Raw genomic sequence first — 22,843 nt, forward strand, 5'->3', positions numbered from 1 at the left:
TTTATACACTTTGATATTATATGAATTCTCGGCAATGAGCAAATATTACTTTTACAATTAAAATATATTAAAAACAAACACACACAACCCTGACTTGGACTCTACAAACCTGGCTAGAGGGCCTTTTCCTCAGGTCCATGCTGGGGCGCCCATCCCTGAGTCTGTCTGCCGCCAGCTCTTAGGAGACCTACTTAGGGCGGGCATCTGCTCCCCGTGCCACCCACCCAATGGAGGGAGGGGTCTCCCAGCCGCCCCCAGCGCTGGGCCCACCCCCATTCTCCTGGTCAGAGGCAGTTCCAGCAACCTCTTGGGACAGGGCAACCCTCCTGACGCATGCAGCCTCTAACTGCTGCTATTTGTTTTACAGCTTTCAAAGTTTTCCATTCTGAATTTGCACCCTGAGCTTGTTTAACTCTAATGAAAGCAGTTTGATAAGTCGTACTTTGAAGACAAAAGCTTTGAAACCAGACCAACACACTTCCATGCCCTGTGCTTGCAAACAGCTATGCTATCCCTGATTTCCTGCCCATCCCCAAATCAAACATCTCAGGAAAAGGCACCCAAGGGGTGCACGCGGAAGGGAAGTGAACAGCTGTGGCAACCCTGGGCATGGACACCTGGGGGGGAGGGGCGGGGCAGCCTCTAGGACCTCTGAAGAAGAGGAGATCTCCTTGTGGGCATCACGTATCCCCGCTTACAGAGATTATTGATCATTAATAGTTCCCACAGTGAAACGGCCCTGCTTTTCTGGCCAGGAATTTTAGAATGAGCTCCCTTTAAAACGATTTCATTATTTTTAATGCCTTTTTTTTTCCTTAAAAAAAAAAAAAAGACTAATCACTGACAATGAGAAGAGTTTAAAATAGAATTTTAGGCTTCCAGATTTTAATGGCCCTAGAAAAACGCCATTGTTAACACAGAAGCAGCTGCATACGTCTAAAAAATCACTTTGAGATTTGGCAGGGTTTCTTAAGAAACTTGAGGCTCAGCAAAAAGTTAAATAAATTATCCTTGAAAATGTCCCAAATGCTTAGGAACTAACTTCCAAGGGAATTTTGTCCATTCAATTAACCATGTAACACCAGCTTCCTAACAGCACATTTATAGAACAGACATTTTAAATATTCCATGAATGCACAAACTAGGGCTACCAGTCACTGCACCCAGCAGACAGCCCAGTTACGGCCCCGACTGCCTCTCCTTCTGTCTTCCTTCAAGTGAAAGCCTGAAACAGTGTGATATTCAGTGTGATAGCATTCAGGAGTTCCCAACCCCAGCTTCACTCGGGAACCTCCAGGGAGCAGCAGATAAAGCCATGCCTGGGTCCCACTGCACACAGACAAGTCTTCTTCGGGGTTGGGGCGTTGGGGAGTATGGCACCAGGATGTGTCTGCGCTCCCCAGGTGACAGTCACGAACAGCCAGAGCTGGGTACCACAGACGCAGACGGGGACATTTAGTAGATCAGAGAGAAAAGATGAGGTGTGCGCAACTGCAAGCACTGGATTTGACATCTGCTCTCTGACAGCAAGCATCAACAAACTACAGATGGATGCTGAGCCAGAAAGTTGTGCCTTGGTATCTCCAACATGACTGGTAAATGGGTTTGTTTTCCATCAGTACTTTAGAACTCTATAGTCTCTGAACAGGAGAGTATAGGGACATGATCCTAAAAGGGGTCCTTAGCCTGAGGTTGGTTAGAGATCTAGTAGGCTCTGCAAGAATTATTCTCTTTAGGTCAAGTTTTATAGTAGTCAGTACTCCTATGGTTACAGTGACGCCTGCCAGTTATCAAACTTTAATCCTCACGACAACCCCATGGGCAAATATTTATCCCCTTCTTGAAGACAGGGAAACAGGGGCTCAGAGACATTGGGCAGTGTGCCTATCACTCAAGTCCAAATTCCGAGTCACAAAACTCAATGGCAGCCAATTCCAGAGAAGGGGCACCAACATGCTGTCTAGCCCCTACCTCCAAAGCCTCACGACACCTGCTATTCATGGCTCCTGAGGCCTCCCACCTTTGCTTGTACAGGCTGAGACTTGGCTATAGCAAGGGCTTCCTGTCACACTGTCACTTAACTCCCCCATGTCTGGAAGGACCCTGCCCCAATCCCATCCAGGACCCAGCTGAAAAGGGCAGTACGGATAAAGCCAGGATGCCTAGGGAGTGCCCCATCCCCTCTCCCCGAGAACATACAGGAGCAGGGCTGCAGTGTTAAGTGTGCAGGCCTGGATCTCTCACACTCAGGGAGCACACTGACAATGGCCATGCCCACACTGCACTGCTTACAACCAGGTCACAGAAACCAGACCTGTCATGTGCAGGTGGTACATCAACCGCTGTCAGCTAGGGAGGGGGATGATGTAGGCCTTGTGGAAACCCTCTCCCCCTGGGGTTTCTTGCTGTGACAGGAAGAAAATAGCCAGCAACCACAGGATGTCCCAGGCAAACCCCAGCAGCTCTCCTTGGCCAAAAGGTCTGGGCTGCCAGGAATATATTCAGGGAGGCCCATTTCCTCATTGGGAGGAGATCTGGGGTTCTCGTCTTAAGTCAGTTAAATCCCTACAAGGTTCCCACAGCCTGGGATCTAGGTCTGTCTTTCAGATCTGAATCATTAATGCTCCGGGAATCAGGTGATTCAGGAAATCAGTCTCACTCCATAGGAAAACTCAGCATCTGGCAAAAGGAGCCTGATAAAGGACAAGAGTACCCCACAGAAGCGTGCACTCTTCTGGATGGAATGTCAAGCTGGTTCCCCAGGCTGAGCCACACAGTACTGAGCACAGCAAAAACCACAGAGCTGCCATTCCAGACCCGGCGCGGCTTTACCAGGTGAGGAGCCCTGGTTACAAAGTGAATTCTGAGGACCTACAACTTTGAAAGGGCTGTTCTTTCTTTCCCTGATTACACTACTAAGCAATGCACTGCAGGGCTTGGAATACTTATAACCTTCTGTCCCTCGTTCGTGCCATTTCCCCAGCCTGAGAAGGACTCTCTTCTCCCCCATACATTTTGAAACCACAGGCTGCTACTCCTTGGAGCTCAGCAGGAACACCACCTCCTCTAGGGAACCCCCCCCCTTGCATCCCCCATCTCCACCCCATCGCCCCAGGCTGCTTCGCTGTGCCCTTTGAGGCTCCCGTAGCAGACTGCTGCCCCTGATGACGGGGCCAGCTTGTCCCCATCTTACGCTAAGGCCCCGCTTCTCCATCTTCCCTCCACAGCTAGGTTTCCAAAGGCAGAGGCATGGATTTTTGTCATCATGTGGCCAGGTCCTATACACATGGTGGCAGGGCACAGGAAGTACTGGGCTAAGACAAAGTGAGCGAGAGCTCTCAGGACTATCAGAAGACATTGCTTCGAGTTCAGGGAAAATGCCCACTCCTCAAACCACAGGCCACAAGCACAATCTCACCATACCTGATACCAGCAGCACGAATGGGGACCCAATTTCCAAAGCCGGGGCAATGAAGAGATGAAAAGACACAGCTTGAAAGGCTCACCCAGCTCCCCATCAGACAACTGGTAAAGGAAGGTGCCGTGCTCTGGCTGACACACGACATGCTACATTAGGAGAGGGAGGACGTGGCTGGCAGACCCCCTGCCCCCCAGGTCAGCGTGGAAGCTGCAGTCTAGAAACGAAGAGGGAGACAGTGAGGTAGGCATCCCCCTGCTCCAAGTACAGCCTGTTGCCGGCCATGCGGTAGGTGTGGAAGCTGCAAGAAGACCATGGGGATTCAGACTCAAATGCCCTGAACACAGACGCCCTTCTTACATCCAGTGACCCAGAGGACATCATCACATTTGGAACTGGAAGGAATAGCACCGTATGAACTCCAATCTCAGAGTCAGCACACAAAGGCAGCTTTAGAAATCCTCCGGCAGCTTCCTGATGCCCAGGCACTGAGTCCCCAGTCTCTTTCTCGAGGGAGCAGCACCAGTGACACTGGGAAGCAGAAGGGAGGGGAGAGGAGGACCCTGCACCCTGCTGGCCCCCCAGGAGCACACAGGACTTAGTCCATCATTTGCAGCTGTGAGAATAGGAAACCCACTCTCCCGATGGAAGGACAGACCCAGAGTCCCCAGCTAGAAGCAACCAAAAGGCCATCTTAGTCAACCATGGGCCGCTCAGCCTTCAGTTGCATGATCAGCTGCCTACAGAGGAGGCACCAACTGGTCTCACCCACCCAGCCCCCCTGCGCCATCTCCCCCAACCAGCCGAAGGAATGAACCACCCCTGTGCCCTCCACACGTCACTGCCGTGGCTCGGGATGTTTCTCCTGACACCAACCAACCTCAGACCCCTCCGTCCTTCCAGGCTCGGGGCCAATGCCCCACAGCTCCCTGCTGGAGCCCTGTAGTCAGCCCTCACCTCCTCAGCACCAGGCATACAGCTTGCCACCCCTCACGATCTGCGTCTCTGTCCCCTTGGGCTGCATCTCAGCATGCATAGGCCTCACCATCCCCACAAGGAGCAAACCATATATCCTCCATCTCAGGAGTGCCCCCAGCAACCAGCATCCGCCTTGCTGAATGAAGGAGTGTATGACGTCCTAGGGACCCTGCGCAAGGTGAGCTCGCTCACCCATCTTCCACGAGGTGGGGCCCACCTTGGTTCCCCAGGCCTCTCAAGGGATAAGTGCATTTGAGATAGGTTCTTGGTCCTTACTATCAGCTATTCTAGATTTGAAACAAACCACAAGCATCTCAGTCAAATCTGTTGAATTTCAATTTCTGCTTCTACCTGAAGCACAGATGGCCCAGAAAGAGTAAGAGCACATCTGTAGGAGAAAGTAGGTGGTAAAAGACACACCTTGGTTGACGATGGTAATGAACTCCAGGGGTCGCTGGGCATTGGGCTTTCCTGCTGCAGACAGTGCCCAAGGGGCCTGGTGCCACAGTGGGCCACCAGGGGAGTGGGCTCCAAGTAGCCATGCCGAATGACATACCTCCTCACCCTGCCCAGACTGCTGAACTGGTTTCTTCCCAGCTCCTGATGGGCTAAGCATCTGGCTTTGGAAGTGGAGCACAGATGGGAGCCATTCCAGGGGGCATGAGGATGGAGACGGACCCTGCTCTTCAAGTTCTGGTCCAGTCACACGACTCACTCCACAGGGAAGAAGCCGCAGCTCCCATGCTGTAGGGTCACCATGTGTCCTACCATGGCTGGTGCCCCCACAGAAAGGGCTCCCCGAATTCCCAATGAGGGAGTGTGGCTGACCCTGTGACCAGGCACAAATCTAAAACCCAAGCCTCGGGCAGAATCTCAGAGTCGGTGTAAACGCACCTGTCCTCTCTGAGGGGCGGGCAGAAGGAACTGGGCAGCTGAGAGGAGGCCACCCATCTCACAGGCCGGATCAGGGGGTTGAAACGTCTCTGCCCGGTGGGCACCTGAATCACCCCCGAGCTCTGTCCGGTCAGGAGTAGGAAGGTGCTACATACTGTTTCGTTTGCTTTCTTCTCCTCCTTCTTCCTCGTTCTCAGGATCAATGTCTTCTGCTTGGGTGATCCAATCCAGGTAGCCCTTTAGATCCTCCTCCAGCTGCTGCTTCTCCCGGAGCTTCTGGAAATCTCCCCGGGCTTTAGCCTTCTCTCTTTCCTTTGAGAATTCTCTGAGGGCGGCAGAGAGAACACGCACACGTGAGGACGTCCTCGGGGACCTGGACCACGAGCCATCTGCCCTGCCGCACAACAGTCTTGTGGCAGGACACACAGCACTGAGTATAGCCACACGAGCACAGAAAGAGAGGCCACACACGGGGACAGGACAGAGGACAGTGTCTTCCTAAGCAAGACTGTGGGTGTCAGAGCTGCAGAGACCACACCAACACACATGCGCTGTCTCTTAGGAAACGAACAATCCCAAGATCCCAAGGAGCCCAGGCCCCAAACGCCACGTGCTATCATGTCAGGCAGGCTTCCTGACCCCCACCGCCCGCCGCGCCCCGCCCCCCGCCCCCCCCCCCCCCCCCCCGTAGCCTGAACTCAGAGATGTCCCACCTCCCTCAGAGCCTCCTCGGATAGCTGGCATCATATGCCAAAAGAGCAGGGACCCAGGAGGGCTATGCTTTGGCCAGAGAGCACACACACCAAGTTTAGGGCTTCTTCAATACCTTCAGCCAAACACAGCATTCCTGACCCTTGTGTCCAAACGGAGTGCCGGGGGGGGAGCAGGCTCCCCTAGCAGTACCTGCAGGTTCCAGCCAGAGCAGTGGACAGGGTCAGGGCAGACCCACCTCACAGCCCCATTCTCCCTTCCCACACAGGAAACAGGGCACCGGTGAAGCACTACTGTCATCTGTAACCCTCGCTTTCTTGCCATGATCTTTCCCCAAAAGTTTTGCCCGTCGGAGATGAAGAGGCAGTATGATTTGCTGCCCATTTATGGGAACACCTGTCCTGGAAAGGCTTTGGCAGACGTGTACACATTCCCAACTGCTCGCTGTTTACTCCATCTTTCGTGTCTGCAATCCTCCATCTACGTGTACATACAGAATCCCACATTTGCTCAGGCAAGCCTGGGAGTCAGGTGGGTGAATACCCAATTTTCACATCCAAGGAACCATCTGTATTTCCAACCGGGAATGGCTACAGGAGCCAAGCTACATGAGTTATGGATTTCCTAAGTACGATTAAAAAGCTGCTAAGGAAGCAGATGAGATCACAGGCAGCACAGCTTCTGCACACACAGCCCTGGATTCTGACGGAGGTTACATCTGCCTTCCTTCTGCCTTCCTTCCAGCCCAAATCTGGCACATCTCCCTATCAGGGACCTCTTTAACCCAACCCGACCCAACTCGACCCAACTCGACCCAACCCAACTCAACCCAACTCGACCCAACTCGACCCAACTCAAGCCAACACACAAAGGGGGACATTATCTGCTTACATAAAGCCAACCCCTCTTCACTCTCTTCCCTCTCCCTCTCCACTCTGGGCTGTTGAAGGGCTGAACAGACACTTGAAAGCCCAGGGATGCTGATGCTTCAGATAAGAAACTAGAATCCTTACCAAAGTGCCACCCTCTTCCTAGTGAAAAAGGACGACACTCATTGCTCCCCGATCACCCCATTTTGGATGCCCCAGAAGCTGTCCTTGGCTGTGTGAGGGCTTACCCATCCCCACCTGCCCGCTCTGGGAAGGATGAGGAGCCCGGCCTGCAGAGGAGCTGACTTCAGGGGGTTTACAGGGTGAACCAAAGCTGATTAAGACTCAGAGATGTTTTCTGCACTCCTCACCCAGGGCCCTTTCCTCCAACGGAGAATCCCTTCCTGTCTCATGTAGGAAGGGCCATCACAGGCAGGGTCTTGCTGCTTGGGCAAACCGTAACCCTCAGGATGATGTGGGGCTGCTAGGCCTGCCAGGCTTCCCGAGATACAGGACACGCATAACTCTGCTCTGGGTAGATTCACCAAATTAATTTAAATTTTGAAAAAGTCACACCCAATCCATCATGACATCCCTGAAGGATGAAGTGGAGGCCCAGGAGGTTCACTTGTCAACATGAAAATGCATCATATGCCATCTGTTTTCTTAAATACATCGTAAAGAGCAACTATGTGGGCCTCATTTCTATTGTTTGCCAGAAGTATCTAAGCCCAAATCTCTGTGTTTTGATTCTGAACTTGGAGTACGAAATTTACATGGTTATAATAAAAACAGGGTATGCTTATTCCTAGATTCATGTCTCATCTGAGTTCTTAAAAAAGATTACAAAGATAGTAAGAGAGTTACCTGAAAAACTTAAGGGCTTTACAAAAGAGGATTTTGCTTTAATGTATTTTGAGGTTTTTTTTTTTGCATTAGAAATACAAAAGAGAGAGAGAGAGAACTCTAACAATCTGTATCACTGTTGTACATTCTTGGTTGCTGAGACACAGTAACACACGCATAGGTAAAATCCTACTATGAGTAAAATTTCTGAGAACAAAAACCACTGCCTGGTTTATGGCCCATTTGTTTTAAATAACAATCACTATTACACAAGTTCAGGTAACAAAGTTGTTTATGTAAACCCTCAGAACTGATTTTAGGCAGTTTCCGAATGGCCTAATACTCAGTAGGCATGCGACCTTTGCTGATTTGGACGGAACAGAGATTTGCAAGCATAAATCTCCTCCTGTCGGCTCTGAGATAGCAGGAAAAGGGGCCAGCGGAGGGGGTCCTTGTGATGGACCAAGACCACGTTGGGCTCTCAGGTGGAAGACCCAGATTCTAGTCCCAGCTCTGTCACCGGTCTCTTCTGAGCTTCAGTTTCCTCAGCTGCAAAACAGACATAAGACCTGTTCTCCTGTTCCACAGAGATTAAGACAATACTGTGGGATTCACAAAGCACTGGACAAATGTGAAGTTGAAAGACAGAATATTTAGCTGTTGAATCTGGGCATGAAAAAGGCCATGGGAAGAGCTTTCTCCAATACCAAAGGGAGGAACATGGCAAACAGCTCTAAGTGGGCTCTAAGCTACATGATCCCAGCAGAACTGAGAGAAACACAGGACACGTGGGATCCTGGGCTCAGAGTGACCTCCACGAGCCGGCCAGTGCCTTGTCAATCCTATACCACTCTCTGCTCCATTGGGAATAACCCATTCCCATCTTGATAAACCTTCCACTCCAGAAAAATCCCACCCAAGTCCACTGAATCTTCCATCAACGTCAGTGGATTAAGAAAAAAACAGTTCTCCATTTTGCATGAGAACTCATTTTTGAAGCTTGTTACTAAGGGACTAAATAGCAGTCACTACTACAAAAGTAAATTTAAAACAGCTATTGGTAGAAACTATCTGACTTTTTATAAATGACTAGAAATCTAACAACTCATCATGTGACAGAAGCCTATTTATTCCAGATCAGAATTCTATTTATGGTGCATTCAATCAGAAGAAAAAAGATATAAGAAAGGCTTCGACAAAAAGGTACATGGTATTTTACCCTTTATGTATGAAAAAAGAGGAAATAAGAAAACACGCATATTATACTTCAGGGTGTATCCAAAGGATAAAGCAGAAAATGCAGAATGGGGACAAATGGAAAGGGAGGGCAAAACAGGAGGGACACTGTTAAGTATACCTTTCTCTATAGTTTTGACTTTTGGGATCATGTTAATGTGAAAAATTACAATTTTTAATCAAATCAACAAGGAGGGGATGGAGGGAAAATACCCCTAAAGTGGAAGTAAATTGAGACAAATGAATCTGATTGTATTTCAAACGAATACCACAGCTATACTGAAGAGAAAGACAAAACTAGCTCAGGTAGCTTAGGGTCTCTTGACTGTAGGCTCTCAGCCTTGGATAGGACCGAGTGAGGGAAGAACAGCAAATAAATGCTAAACTCTTCCTGGGAGTTTCGTGTTTGGTAGTGCTATGGACAAAACAATGCTGAAATCATTCTGCATATTACAGGACTTAATGAATGAGCAAATGTGTCCATGTTGCTGGGAGTCAGGGTTCTCATTGGAGAAGGAGGGACATAGAAACATGAAAGAAAGGAAGACTAGAAAGAATCCTCTGGGGACAGACTGGAATTGAAGGTGTTGGTGTGAATTCATGATTTCTAGAAGATCTATGTATATATATGTGTATGTATAAATGTAAGTATGTGTATGTATACGTACATATAAATGCATATATTTCCTAGCTCTGTTGAAAGGATATGGACGCAAAGGCACCCCAGTAATTATGAGCACACCTGGCGCCCAGACTTTGTTCTCTAACGCCATTTCCATGAAAAGGAACCAGGAATCTTTGGTAAATTGGCTGATTCCAGGGCTAGGGTAGAGTAGGTACAGGATGAAACAAGGAAGGAAGTGCCCAAAACAAATAAATAAAAATTAAAAACAAAACAAAAACACGATAAGGGCATGCCATAAGGTCACAAGAGCCAGAGCAGTATCTCACACTTGCTAAATCTAGGATAGCGTGGGCCCCAAAATAATGAAAAACGGGAATAAATTATAATTTTTTAAAAAAATCAGTCCACACTTCTTATAGACAGATAAATGAAAAAACAAATGAACTGATAGTTGCTAGAGGAGAGGAGAAGGGGCTTGGGCAACATGGGCGAAGAGGAGTGGGAGATACAGGCTTCCAGTTATGGATGAGCAAGTCATGGGATTACAATACAAGGGAATACAAAGCACAGGGAAGAGAGTCAATGATACTGTGATAGCTCTGTATGGTAACAGATGGTAACAACGCTTGGGGTGAGCACAGCATAATGTCTAAACTTGTCAAAACATTGTGTTGTACACCTAAAACTAATGTAATACTGTGTGTCAACTATACTTAAATTTTTTGAAAGTGCAAAAAACAAAAGCAAAAACAAATGAGATAAAATGTTAATAAGAGAATTCAGATGAAGGGTACATGGACTGTTCACTATGTTATTCTTATTCTGATAACATTTCTGTAGTTGGAAATTACTTCCAAAGAGAAAAAATTTTCAAGTGTTTGGAAAAATGTAACCAGAGTAACCAAATGCAAATTTATGTCATATATGCATTTCCGCTTACCAGCTAGATTGTAGGCTCTTCCCAGGAATGGACAATGTTGTCTATCTCTTATGTTTTCCTTTCCACATCTCTCTCTCCCATGATGCCCCCCTTCAAGTAGTCATGTGGGAAAGTCTGGGTACAAAGCACACAAAATGAGCCCTACTCCTTAAGAGGCCAGAATGCATCAAGATAGAAAGCCCGTGATTCCTGGGATCTCCCAGAAGCATGAAATGAGTGTGTCTTAGCCCAGACATACCATCTGGAGCAGCTTTCATCATCAGCCTGCCCTTTCCCCTTATCATTTACGGGCCTCATGGGGTGGATTTTCTGTCTCCAGGTTGCTAGAGAATCTTCCCTCCAGGTCTATGTCCTTTCTAAGGAGCAATTTCTCAGTGAGGAATCTCCCTGTCAGCTGGATATCACGACCACCAAGCATCTACACCGGCCAGTCTGCACACACCTCACCCACTGAGGCAGCTGGAGGAACTGCAGCCAGAGTGTTTCATGAAGGTTTGCCGCCCCCTCAACTTCAGGCCACCACTGCAGACCTCAGCTTCATCCGGATGTTGTCCTGCTCAGAAAGCCTCAGGGCTCCTCACTGTTGCCCTCAACACTCCAGGGTCAAACCCCTCTCAGCCCGGCACTCGGGGCCTTCTAGCCTTCTCCCACAGGTGATCCCAGCTCCATTTCCTTCCCTGAAAACAAACACCTTGTGGGGCGCCTGGGTGGCTCAGTCGTTAAGCGTCTGCCTTCGGCTCAGGTCATGATCCCGGGGTCCTGGGATCGAGCCCCTCATCGGGCTCCCTGCTCAGTGGGAAGCCTGCTTCTCCCTCTCCCACTCCCCCTGCTTGTGTTCCCTCTCTCGCTGTGTCTCTCTCTGTCAAATAAATAAAACCTTTAAAAAAAAACAAACCACCTTGTATTCTGGCTACGCTCTTTTCAATCCCTCAACCCTCAGAGCCTCTGTCCACAGAACTCCATCCAACTGAGTAGCCTTCTCTCATCTTTGAATTTTAGCTCACCTATCAAGACCCAGCCTTTCCTGGCCACGCCCACCCCCCAACGAAGAGTTCTGCCCTCCTCTGAATCACCAGGGCACTCTACTTGGTGAACACCAGGACACAGAGGTAGGTGTGTATGCCCGATCTCAGCTGGCCTCCCCACTGAGGTATCCCTGACAGAGCCCAGCCCCACGCCTTACCCCCATCCTCACCGCAGAGGATCAGGGGCGATGGAAGGACCACTACCACCCTCATTACACACAAACTGAGGAAGCGGAGGCTCAGAGAGTTTGGTCAGACAAGCCCACCCAGCTCCTGAACCGACCCTCCCAAGGAACTCGACACAGACACACAAGAGACAGAGAAAGAAGAAGGTGGAAGTACAAAGGAGTGAGGACCAAGCAGCGGCTTAGAGTCAGTCCAGGAGCGGCCTTAAATCCCAAATTCAGAATTAGGATTCCTTCCCTGTAGGCAATGGGGAACCACCAGAAATCGGACAGGAGAGGGGCCTTACCAGTTTTGTTTTGCAGAAGTCCTATGTGAAGATGAGATCAAAATAGGGAGAAAATGGTGCTGAAGCCAGAAGGTATTCAGTAAACACCGGTGACAGGGTTGATTCAACACCAATAAAAATGTGGGTCAAAAGTAACGTGACTCTGATAAAATTCCCAACTTTCGTAGACTGTTTGGAAGAACACCTGTGGGGGCCATCATTACCGACCCTCAGCCATCCCCACACTGTGGTCACCTTGACCTCTGCCCCCCTCACGCTGGTCCCCTGGGTCCGGCCCCACCCAGCGTCCTCCCAGCATCCTCTTCTCTGTGCACGTGGACCTTCCTCCAGGGTCAGATGATGCCTGCATTTCCCTGCCATGGGAACATTCCACGCCCATGTGTTCAGGAAAGAAAGGCAGGCGAGCAGAGGGCAGAGGAAGGCCAAACCGGAGGGGAGATGGAGAAGAGACGCCACAGAAGAGCCACATTCCTGGTCCTTAGTCTCCAGAAGGCTGCCACGGAAAAGAGGAAGTGGACTCCCTGTGGGTCCCAGGGAGTGGATGGAAGCAGAATAAGACTGATTTCAGTGCAATATAAGGCAGAAACTTCTAACAGTCCAAGTACACCGAAGATGAAACAGGTAGCCATGGGAAGCACCAGCTTCTGGAGCGGGGGCCGTGGAGATGAGGACCTTTGGCAGAGGACTAGCACCTAGGTGGGGAAGCTGGAGCACAGGATGTATCTTCCCCAGGCCCACACGACACCCCCCCATCTCACTCAGAGCAGCACTTGCAGCACACTGCCCCATACTGTGTCCAGCCACGGCTGTGGCTCAAGCCTCCTGGCCTCCTCTATGGCTCAAAGGGAAAGCCGGACCCCTGACTGCTGAGAAGTGATCCCTTCCCCATTTTCTGCTCCCTTCCCGGGGCAGCAACCTGGTGCCTCTCTCAGTCCTGCCAACCAAGATGTCTGGTGGCATCAAGAGGCCTAAGGGTCGAGGGAGTCAGAAGCAATGGCCAGGGGGGATTCTGACGGCAGAGCAAGCCTGCAGCCACACCCCCCCATGGCACTCAATGTCCCCTAGCAAAGCCCTGCAGAGGGGAGAGGAAAACAGAAGAGAGTAAGTGGAAGGCTCGGAGACAGGCAGAGCCTAAATCCACTGCTGCCTTAAGCAGTCCTAACCCGTGACTGGCCCAGCCAGGTCCCACCTGCCAACCAACTTCAGGGCCAACAGAATCTGCACCTGCACAGCTGGGGGTGCTGCCTCAGTTTCCAGGTCACAGCCCCTTTCTAGTAATAGCAGAAACGAACCTCTTATATATGGGGATTTCTATCTGGGGTCCTCCAAGCATCTTTACATGCACTGTCCCCCAGGCTGCTCACTCCCTTGAGGACAAGGGCTGTCCTCCCATCTCACAGAAGCCAAAGTCGGAGTTCAACAAGGTAGTGTCACTGACCCTGCATCACATGCTCAGGAAACAGGACAACCAGCCTCCAAACTAAGTGTTCATTCCCAATCCTTCTGCTTCCTGGCTTAGGAGATGTGCACACTGGACACTTACTGGTCAGGATCAGGAGTGGTGGGTCAAGACAGAATGCACCACTTACCCCCAGCATTCTGATTTTTGTCCAGAGCCCCAACTCCGGGCTTAGCCAAGGTGACAGTACACTCCCCCCCGCCCCCCCACATGCTGTCCCTCACTCCCCAGGAAGCTCTGCTCCAGGAAGAGACTCTCTGCCTGGAACCAGCCAGCCTCCCCCCAACCCCAGGAGTCCCTATGCACATGCCCCACACTGCAGGGAGCTCCCCAAACCCTGACACTACCAGGATTTGCAGGTCCTGACATCCTGCGCCACAGGAGCCCTGGCTCAGTCAACACGACGGGAGAGAAAGCACTTAGCTTGAAGCAAAACCACCGTGTTCAAATGGCTGTACAGGTCACGCGGGACAGCCGCCACACGATTTGCTCTGGAATTTGTTATTTCTCCAACGCCCCATAAAATAAATGGGCCACTGGAAATCATGTTGATTTAGAGATAGGGTTCCTTCTTGGGTTGTAATGCTATTTGTTTTAACCAGACCCACACAAATAAAATGTAGACAAATGCTTTGAAACGTGTGCATGCGCACACACAGAGAAAACAAAGACAAACAAGCATAAAAACCTTCAGTGAGCAAAGCCCACACAATCACTAGGACTCAGATTTCCAGGGAAAGAGAGGACTCAGGAACACACACACACACACACACACACACACACACACACACATGCAGCATTCATAAAAAGGCAGAGTCTGGGGAAGCCGAAGAAGTAAGCCACTGGTTTTGATCAGTGGAGGCCAGTCTTCCTTAGGCATAAATCCTTTCCTCTATGTAGACATAAAGGAAATGAAACAGAATGAAAAATATTTTTATGTTTAAATCAAATTTTTTGGAAAGCATGCAAGTTCAGTTTCTGTTCAAGGAAATGAGGTATTCTATAAAAAAGAAGGAAGGAAGGAAGGAAGGGAGGGAGGGAGGGAGGGAGGGAGGGAGGGAGGGAGGGAGGGAGGGAGGAAGGAATCAACAACCTGTGATGTTTCACAATAAAAAAAAATATTTTAAATGAGTGACACTGGCTCGGGTTCAAAGTTCACCAAAATCATTAGCTTTTTCCAGTTTCCCGCAACCACAAAAGGCCAGGATTTGCCCCAGGAGGCTGTCTTTGCAAGAGAGGAGGTGGCCAGCATGCCAGGGGAGGGTCTTGGGACTGTAGCACCCCATCGTTTGACCTGCTCCTTTGCAGATGACACAGGGCTATGGGGGAGGGGAGCTGATCTGGGACAGCGGTCTTCGATGGCAAGTGAGGCACTGGCCCCCAAGAAGCGAGGGCCCCACGGGCTGGGAAGAGGGACAACAGAAAATGGAAGGCTTTTGTTTACACACAGAAGAGGCTGGAGAAAGTATCTAACAATCACATTTCCAGCAAACCACACTATGACTGTTCTCTGGGAACTTATTACTGAAATAATCCCCATGGTGAATCTTTCTGTAAAGGGAGTCAGTGCCTCTAACTTTTCTGTTCATAAAGGTTTGGGTGTCTTAAGTGATTTCCTCAAACCAACGTTCCCCTTTTCACGTCCTTGACTGCCTTTATGGACATAAAAGTCTATGAAAAATGCTTTAAATAGAAAAGAGTTTCCATCTTTTGAGAAGACGAACCATTTTCAAAGTAGGTATTTCCTAACTTTCCCCCCCAGCTTTTAATGACAGGGATATCTACTGCAAACAGCAGCTGAGCAGGTGTGTGCACACCAAACCTCAGGGACTGGACACGTGTGGCGCTGACCCCCACACAAGAGCAGGAGAGATAGGGACAGAGCCAACTAACGCAGGATCAGTCTGGTCTTCTCTCTCTCCTGGTCTTCTTTAACCACCTGCTCCTTAAATTCTATACTCCAGGGACACCTGGGTGGCTCAGTCGGTTAAGCATCTGCCTTTGGCTGAGGTCGTGATCCCAGGGTCCTGGGATCGAGCCCCGCATTGGGCTCCCTGCTCGGCGGGAAGCCTGCTTCTCCCTCTCCCACTCCCCCTGCTTGTGTTCCCTCTCTCGCTCTCTCTCTGCCAAATAAATAAAATCTTTAAAAAAACAAACAAACAAACAAACAAACAACTCTATACTACAACCATCCTCAAGTTCACTCATTTTCTCCAAGGCACAGAGATCTTATAGCTGTGCGTGTGCTGTTCCCTAAGTTAGCCTCAACTGCTCACCCTGATCCTCGCCCACGCTGCTGGCCAGCCTGCAAGCACATTTCTCTAACGTCCTTAGAGTCTCCTGGATAAGAGTCTCGCTGGTGTGGAATTCTGTTCACAGCACTGCAATTGTTCTCTAATATTTTTTTTTTAAGATTTTATTTATTTATTTGACAGAGAGAGACACAACAAGAGAGGGAACACAAGCAGGGGGAGTGGGAGAGGGAGAAGCCGGCTTCCTGTGGAGAAGGGAGCCCGATGCGGGGCTCGATTCCAGGACCCTGGGATAACAACCTGAGCCGAAGGCAGACGCTTAACCAACTGAGCTACCCAGGCGCTCCTCTAATATTTTCTTTTACACACTAAACTGTAAGCTCTGTGAGGAGGGGCCGTGTCTGTCTTATCTTTGTATATCAATTCCTTATAAAAAATGTTGGCCATTGCTTAGTAAGAATAGGCTAAATTTTATTTATTTACTTTAAAGATTTTATTTATTTGTCAGAGAGGGAGCACAAGCAGGGGGAGCAGCAGGGGGAGAAACAGGCTCCCCACTGAGCAGGGAGACTGTTCTGGGACTCCATCCCAGAACCCCGGGATCATGACCTGAGCCGAAGGCAGACACTTAACTGACTGAGCCACCCAGGCGTCCCAGGAATAGGCTAAATTTTAATAAACAGTTTTACAGACTCACATCTTTTTAATTTTTCTACTTCCTATTTTTTTATTAGAGAAAGAGAGGGAGGGGCAGAGGGAGAGTGAGAATCCTAAGCAGGCTCCCGTGTGGAGCCCGATGTGGCGATCGATCTCACAACCCTGAGATCATGACCTGAGCAGAAATCAGGAGTCAGATACTTAACTGACTAGGCCACCCAGGCGCCCCTACAGACTCAGGTCTTAGGTTAATAACGACCACTTCAAAGACACAGATTGTAGGCTCTGCACTGGATGTATCTGATGACAAATGCCCATGTAACACTCTATCACCTAAAACTGTACCCATCGTTGTCATTAAAAAACAAACAGAAATGAAGACAGCCAGGGTCCTGTAAAGTCTTAAAAAGTCCTCCAAGGAAAGGAAGAAAGTGCATCTGGCATCTGAGAATGAGGTATGCTCTCCTGTCATGGCATCTCCTTGTCGGGGGCCAGAAAAGCTGCTCGCTCTTTGAAGAGTTAGTTTCCGTGGCTACCAAAGATATTCTATACTTGCGGCAGAACATTTCCCATGCAGGTTGCATGCTAAAAGTTACATATTTCTTGTTTCAATCTGGTTTTTAGAAAGCGTGTGTTAAGAGGCATTCTTCAAAAACATGGGCCCTCTCGTCTCTTACCACTTTCTCTGAATGAACTACATCATTCAGTCAAATGAGCCAAGCCGATGGCCTATCTTCCACGACAGGCTTCAAATGCTGCTACTTAAGAAGTCACTTGAGAAACCTCACGCTAGACTTGTCAGATTCCAGTTTTTAAAGAAAAAATGAGGAAAATGTGTACTCGAAGTCTGACTCTGGAGAGTGGCAGAACCATTAAAAAATAAACACGTTTGAAGGTACCAGCGACCCCAGAGCATGTCCTACTTAGGCGCCAATACTGTCTGTTGTGTTAAGAGCCTGGTTAAAACTGCCGGAGATGGCGTGACGGCTGTTAGTCGGCTTTCTGCTGGCAGGGTCTGACGGCAGGTGAGCAACGCCGGGCCAAGGAAGAAGCTGGGACCAAACCCATCTGTTGGGTTGTCCTCAAAGCAAAACCTCTAAGAATTTCAGCCCAATGCCACCCACTGGCCATGCATGTCAAAGGCAAACCCTCTGATGAGAGGCACACAGAGGAGATGGAACCTCTCCCTCCCAGGAGGGGTTACTCGTTGGAGGGCAGGATGGGTGCAAAGTACCCTCTGTGGACCATTACAGTTAGTTGAGAACAAGGGAAGGAGCATATTATAAGGGCCACTCAGTGATTCAGAGAGATCCATCCCCAGTTAAAGGATCCAAAAGGACCACTTGAACTAGAATGGGACTTGTTCACAAGCACATTTTTTTAAAGGATGGATGGATGGATGGATGGATGGATGGATGGATAGATAGATAGATAGATAGCACGAGCCAGTGGGGAGGGGCAGAGGGAGAGGGAGAGAGAGAATCTCAAGCAGACTCCCTGCTGAGCATGGAGCCCAATGTGGGGCTCTATCTCACGAACCTGAGATCACGACCTGAGCCGAAATCAAGAGTTGTACGCTCAACTGGCGGAACCACCCAGGTGCCCCATCACAAGCACTTTTAAGAGGAAAAAGAAACCAATTTCTCTGAAGCCTCTATATTCCACTATTCCACTTTGCTTTGGGTAATTAATTTGGGGGAGAGAAACATAAAGAATACAGCAGCTCAGAATATATCAGCACAGACCCAGCCGGGGTAGACAGGGTCCCACAGGAGGTGCTCCCCTCACCTGACACGGAAGGAGCTTCCAACTGATGAGAGAAGCAGCTTGGGCTCCAGAGAGAAATAGCTCAAAATTTAATTTCTAGCTTACTAGGAATTCCTTACTTACTAGCTGTGTGATTTTGAGAAAAGTGAAACCTCTCTGAGCCTTGCTTTCCTCATCTGTAAGACCGAGGCAAAAGCACTTCAGTAAGGTATTAGAGAAGACTAATTGAAGTAAACTATATAAAGCACCTAGCCCGGGGCCTAGCATCTGTCTTAGTGACTCTATTAACAATTACAAAGAACAAAGGAAAACTTTCTCACACAACCCATACCCAGAGTTGACAACCAAATCCACAGATCTCTCCTCATCTCTGAGGCCCCCCAACCACCTTCTGTGTCAACTCCTTCATATTTATCTCCACCACCACACCCTGCCCATCACCTCACCCCCACCTCACTATCAGGTCTCCCCCAGCTCTCCCCTCATTCCATGCCACCCTGCAGGGCCCCAGCTTTGCTTTCCAGGCCTGGCCCCACATCATCACCTGGGTTTCAAACACCTCCACAGCTCCCATCAATTAAAGAAAAAAATCCTGCCTCCTTCATTGGGCTCCCCAAACTTGGCAGCCGTTTTCTGCCCCCCCCCCCCCCCCCACCGCACACACACACACACACCAGCCAGCACAGAGCACCCTGGCCACCTCCCCGGCTCCGACACATGTGTACACCAGGCCCTGCTTTCCTTGCTGCAATCTGGAACATTCTTTACGTCCTTACAGATGCCCTCCCTTCAATGGCCAACCTGAGTCTGCTTCTGCAGGAGAGCCCTCTCTGACGTGCCGGCCCTCCCCTCTATGCCTAGGACATGCTGCTGGGTATGCAGTAGACGCTAAAATGCAGGTGACTGATGGCCGGACAGGAAGCGTGTGCAACTGGCCCCCAGACTGGGCCCTGGAGTTCCTTGGCGGCTGGGTCTCTGTCAGCCAGCTCATCAGGAATGGCACAGATCCAAGGTCAGGTGGGGCTCAGGGCAGAGCACACATGTGGGCAGGCGCATGGCCATGGCCCCCTGAATTAGACTCCTCAGACACAGCAAAAGCCTCCCGGACTCAGAAGCCAAAAAGCCGCAACCGCTTGGAGGCTCCAAAGGTACCATCAGAGAACTCAGCTTAGACCCAGATTTATTTTAAGGCAGAATTTCTAGGGAATGATCTAGTTCTGAACAGATTAATATTTTATCCCTGAATCCAAACCCAACTCTTAGGATAATCAGACTTAGAGAAATTAGGTTAGTGCTTCAAGGGCCACTCCGGTCCTGGAAAGCTGTGTCGCCCTAAAGAGAGCGGCGAGCAAGTGAGCGCTCAGACAGCAAATAAGGCTTTTCAAATGCACAGACACAGCCTCCTTCAAGGAGACTACAGTCCGGCTGACACTGAGCACACCTCGCGTTTGGGAAGGTCTGTTCGGTTTACAGGCCCCTTCCCATCTGTTTCTCCCCTTGGTTCTTGGGACAGCTCTACAAGAGGACTGTCAGGAGAAGTGAAGCCCACTGGGGAAGGTCTCATCAGCAGGAAGCACGGCACCAGAACGACAGCCAGGCCCCTGCAAATCTGTGCTCTCCCCACCAGGATGATACGCGGGAACCAGTCCCAGCAGCAACTGGTAATCGCCCTGCCCAGCGGGGCCACCACCGCCAGCAACGCTCAGACCTCGAACTTCGGCTGGGCTCTCCACACCTGCTGGAATAACCAGCACCCCAGGTGGTCTCTGTAGAGCATCCCAGAGAGACTGAAGCTTCTGGCACACACCTCGGGCTGGGTGAGCCAGACCAAGTGGGCCAGGGTCTCCGTCAGCCGGGGACCCTCCCCCATCAGGAGACCTCACCACCAGGCCTGCGCGCCCTTTGCTGATGACCAGCGAATGCCTGCCCAAAGCGCAAGGCACACGTCCAATGCCCAGTCCCTGTCATCTAGCGCACCTCTGTCCCCATATTACGCCATACGTCCTTGTCCCTGACTCGGCTTTCCCTCACTTTTCAACCCTTCCCTCTGCCCTCTGGAATTCCTGCTCCTGTACCCTCAACCTCTTCAGAGGGACCCCTGTCCACTTTGCCTTGATGGAAATCTGGGCCACCCTCGAGCTTACTGCACAGCTTCCCTTGCAGTCCTTCCAGATTCCTCCTCAAGGTGTAGTTGCACGCTTTTCTGTTCCTTTTAAACATCTTTATTAACCTACTCCTTCATTTTGCTGTAAAAGTCCATCACACAGAAAACCCTGTTCCTTCGGGGATAGTACCAATGGAAGACATGGCCGTCTCCCCATCCTCGGGGTCGGCTTTGGCCAACCTCCTCAACTGAAGACCCCTGGCTCCCAGCCTCCCTCTCCATTCCAAGCCCTCCCATCATCCTGGGGGACTCCTGCCAACCTCCAGCATTGCAATTCCTTGACCTATTAACATCCAATAACCGTCCCCTCCATGCTGCTTCGGCCACCCAATCCCTGCCACGCCCCAAATGTTCACCTTCCTTCACTTCAACATAAATCCCAGCTTTCTGCCTTCTGACCATAACCTCCTAGCAGCCAACTTCCTTAATCCCACTGCAGACGTTTCATTACCTCCCTGAAACGCCCAATCCATTGGACCCATTTTCTCCCAATTCCTTAGGCCTCTCCTTCCGTCCTAATCGAACTTAGATTTCATGATACGTCAGTGATCTATTGGGTAAAGTTCTTGCCAGTAACCTAAACGCTCCTCCTCCCTGGGGAAAGGATGGCTGGGACAGGCTGACATCAATGCAGGTCCCTCATCACCAGCTTCAAGTAAGATCTCAACACAACCTATCACCTTCTCCCAGTTCATCTGAGCCTTCTCAATGACTCGAGCTTTCTCCATGCTCTTCAGACATACGACTCTGCCAGCTAGCTACCCCCTTACTCTCAGCAGTTAAGCTTGCCTTCTGCTTCAGAGAAACTAAGAATTAGGTGAGAATATTCCCAGCTTCCCACCATCCAACCAAACTTACATCTGCCCCACCCTCTCTTCCTTTCTTCTCTTTACAAAGTAAAACACCATCTCTTAATACTGTCTGGCTTTCGGCATCTCAATAAATTGAGCTTCTCAATCCATGATCATCTACCCTTCCATTTATTGAGGTCTTCTTTAATTTCCTTCAGCAAAGTTGTGTGTAGAAGAGGTCTTGTACATCTTTCATTAGATTCATTCTTAGGAGCTTGATTTTTTATGCTATATTTTTTTGTACCTTGCATGCCTCTATTTAACATTGTGAACATATGGAATACAGTTATAATGATTTTTTTATGCTCTTTTTGCTAATTCTAGCATCTGTGTGAGTTCTGGGTTGGTTTCAATTGATTGATCAAATCTTATTATGGGTCATGTTTTTCTGCCTCTTTGCATGCCTAGTAACCTTTAATTGAATGCCAGACGTAAGTTCTATCTTGTTGGGTGTTAGATATTCTGTATTCCTATAAATATTCTAGTACTTTGTTCTGGGATACAGATATTTGGATCACACCGATCCTTCATGTCTTGTTTTACTGTCTTGTTGGATCAGTCTGGAGCACTTCCCCATCTAGGTCTAGTTATTCCTCAGTAACTGGGCAAATCCTTTGAGTACTTTATCCAATGTCCCACAAATTAGGAGTTTTTCCAGTCAGGCCAGTGGAAACAGGCAATGTTCCTGGTCCTGTGTGAGCACTGAACATCATCCTTCATAATCCAACCCAGTGTTCTTCCTTCAACCTTGGGTAGTTTCCTGCAGACATGTGCTAAATAGTAAATTCTGCTGCACCTTGAGGGGGACTTTCTGCTCATCTCTGGAATGCTTCTTCTATGCAGTTCTCTCCGATACTCCATCCTACATACTCTAGCCACCTTGGTTTCTGCAGATGCTTAGCTTCATCTTCTCAACTGCGGAAGGTCACAGGGCTCCCTCTGGGTCCCTCCCTCCTTGTGTTATGGTGGCCCCAGAACTCTCTCAAGCCAGTGAGCCGGGGCAATCATGGCGCTCATTCAGTTTACTTCCCATTTCTCAGGGATCAGTCCCTGTCCTTCAGTGCCTGATGTCCAGGGTTTCACATATATAGTCTGGTTTTGGTTTTGTTGTTGTTTCAGGTAGGAAGGTAAATCTGGCATCTGCTACTGCATCCTCACCAGAAGCAAAGTCTCTCTTAATTCTATTTTAATGGTATTTTACAATCACTTTTATAAAAAAGAGGTTATGAATAAAAATGCGTGTGTTTTAAGTTTGTGGTTTAGCTAACATTCACACTCATCATCAACACCCCAATCAAGATATAGAACACATATACCACTGCCCAGTTATCTCACTTTCCCAGCCAAGCACCCCTCTCCTACCTGAAAAAAATCAGTGATCTAATTTCTATATTATGGATTAATTTTGCTTATTCCAGAACTTCATATAGAGTCACACCATATGCTCTCTTTTGTACCTGGCTTTCTTCCCTCAGCAAAATGTTTTTGAGCTTCATCAATAACAATGTATTAGTATTTCCATTTATCCTACTGGATAGTATGCCAATTTCTGATTACATCACAATTCGTTTATTTATTTTCCTGTTGATAAACATTTGGGTTTTTCCAGTTTGGAGCTATTAGAACAAAGCTCTTTGAATGTTCACAGACAAGTCATAGTGGACATAGGTTTTCGTTTC

The 22,843-nt window shown here is 49.2% G+C and overlaps 1 protein-coding gene across 5 annotated transcripts in view; it reads right to left on the bottom strand.

Annotated features, from left to right (window-relative positions):
• CACNA1D (calcium voltage-gated channel subunit alpha1 D) overlaps nt 1–22,843 on the bottom strand; it is a 292,448-nt gene that overhangs the window by 97,675 nt on the left and 171,930 nt on the right. For all 5 annotated transcript variants that reach the window (XM_088028075.1, XM_028124508.2, XM_088028067.1 and 2 more), the window contains exon 9: nt 5,446–5,615. In XM_088028075.1, coding sequence (XP_087884201.1) covers nt 5,446–5,615 — 170 coding nt within the window. The remainder of the gene's footprint in view (nt 1–5,445; nt 5,616–22,843) is intronic.

Source organism: Eumetopias jubatus, unplaced genomic scaffold (assembly GCF_037043125.1).
Source record: "Eumetopias jubatus isolate StellerSeaLion01/CBP00866 unplaced genomic scaffold, mEumJub1_p1.0 scaffold_1, whole genome shotgun sequence".
NCBI classification, from domain to species: Eukaryota; Metazoa; Chordata; class Mammalia; order Carnivora; family Otariidae; genus Eumetopias; species Eumetopias jubatus.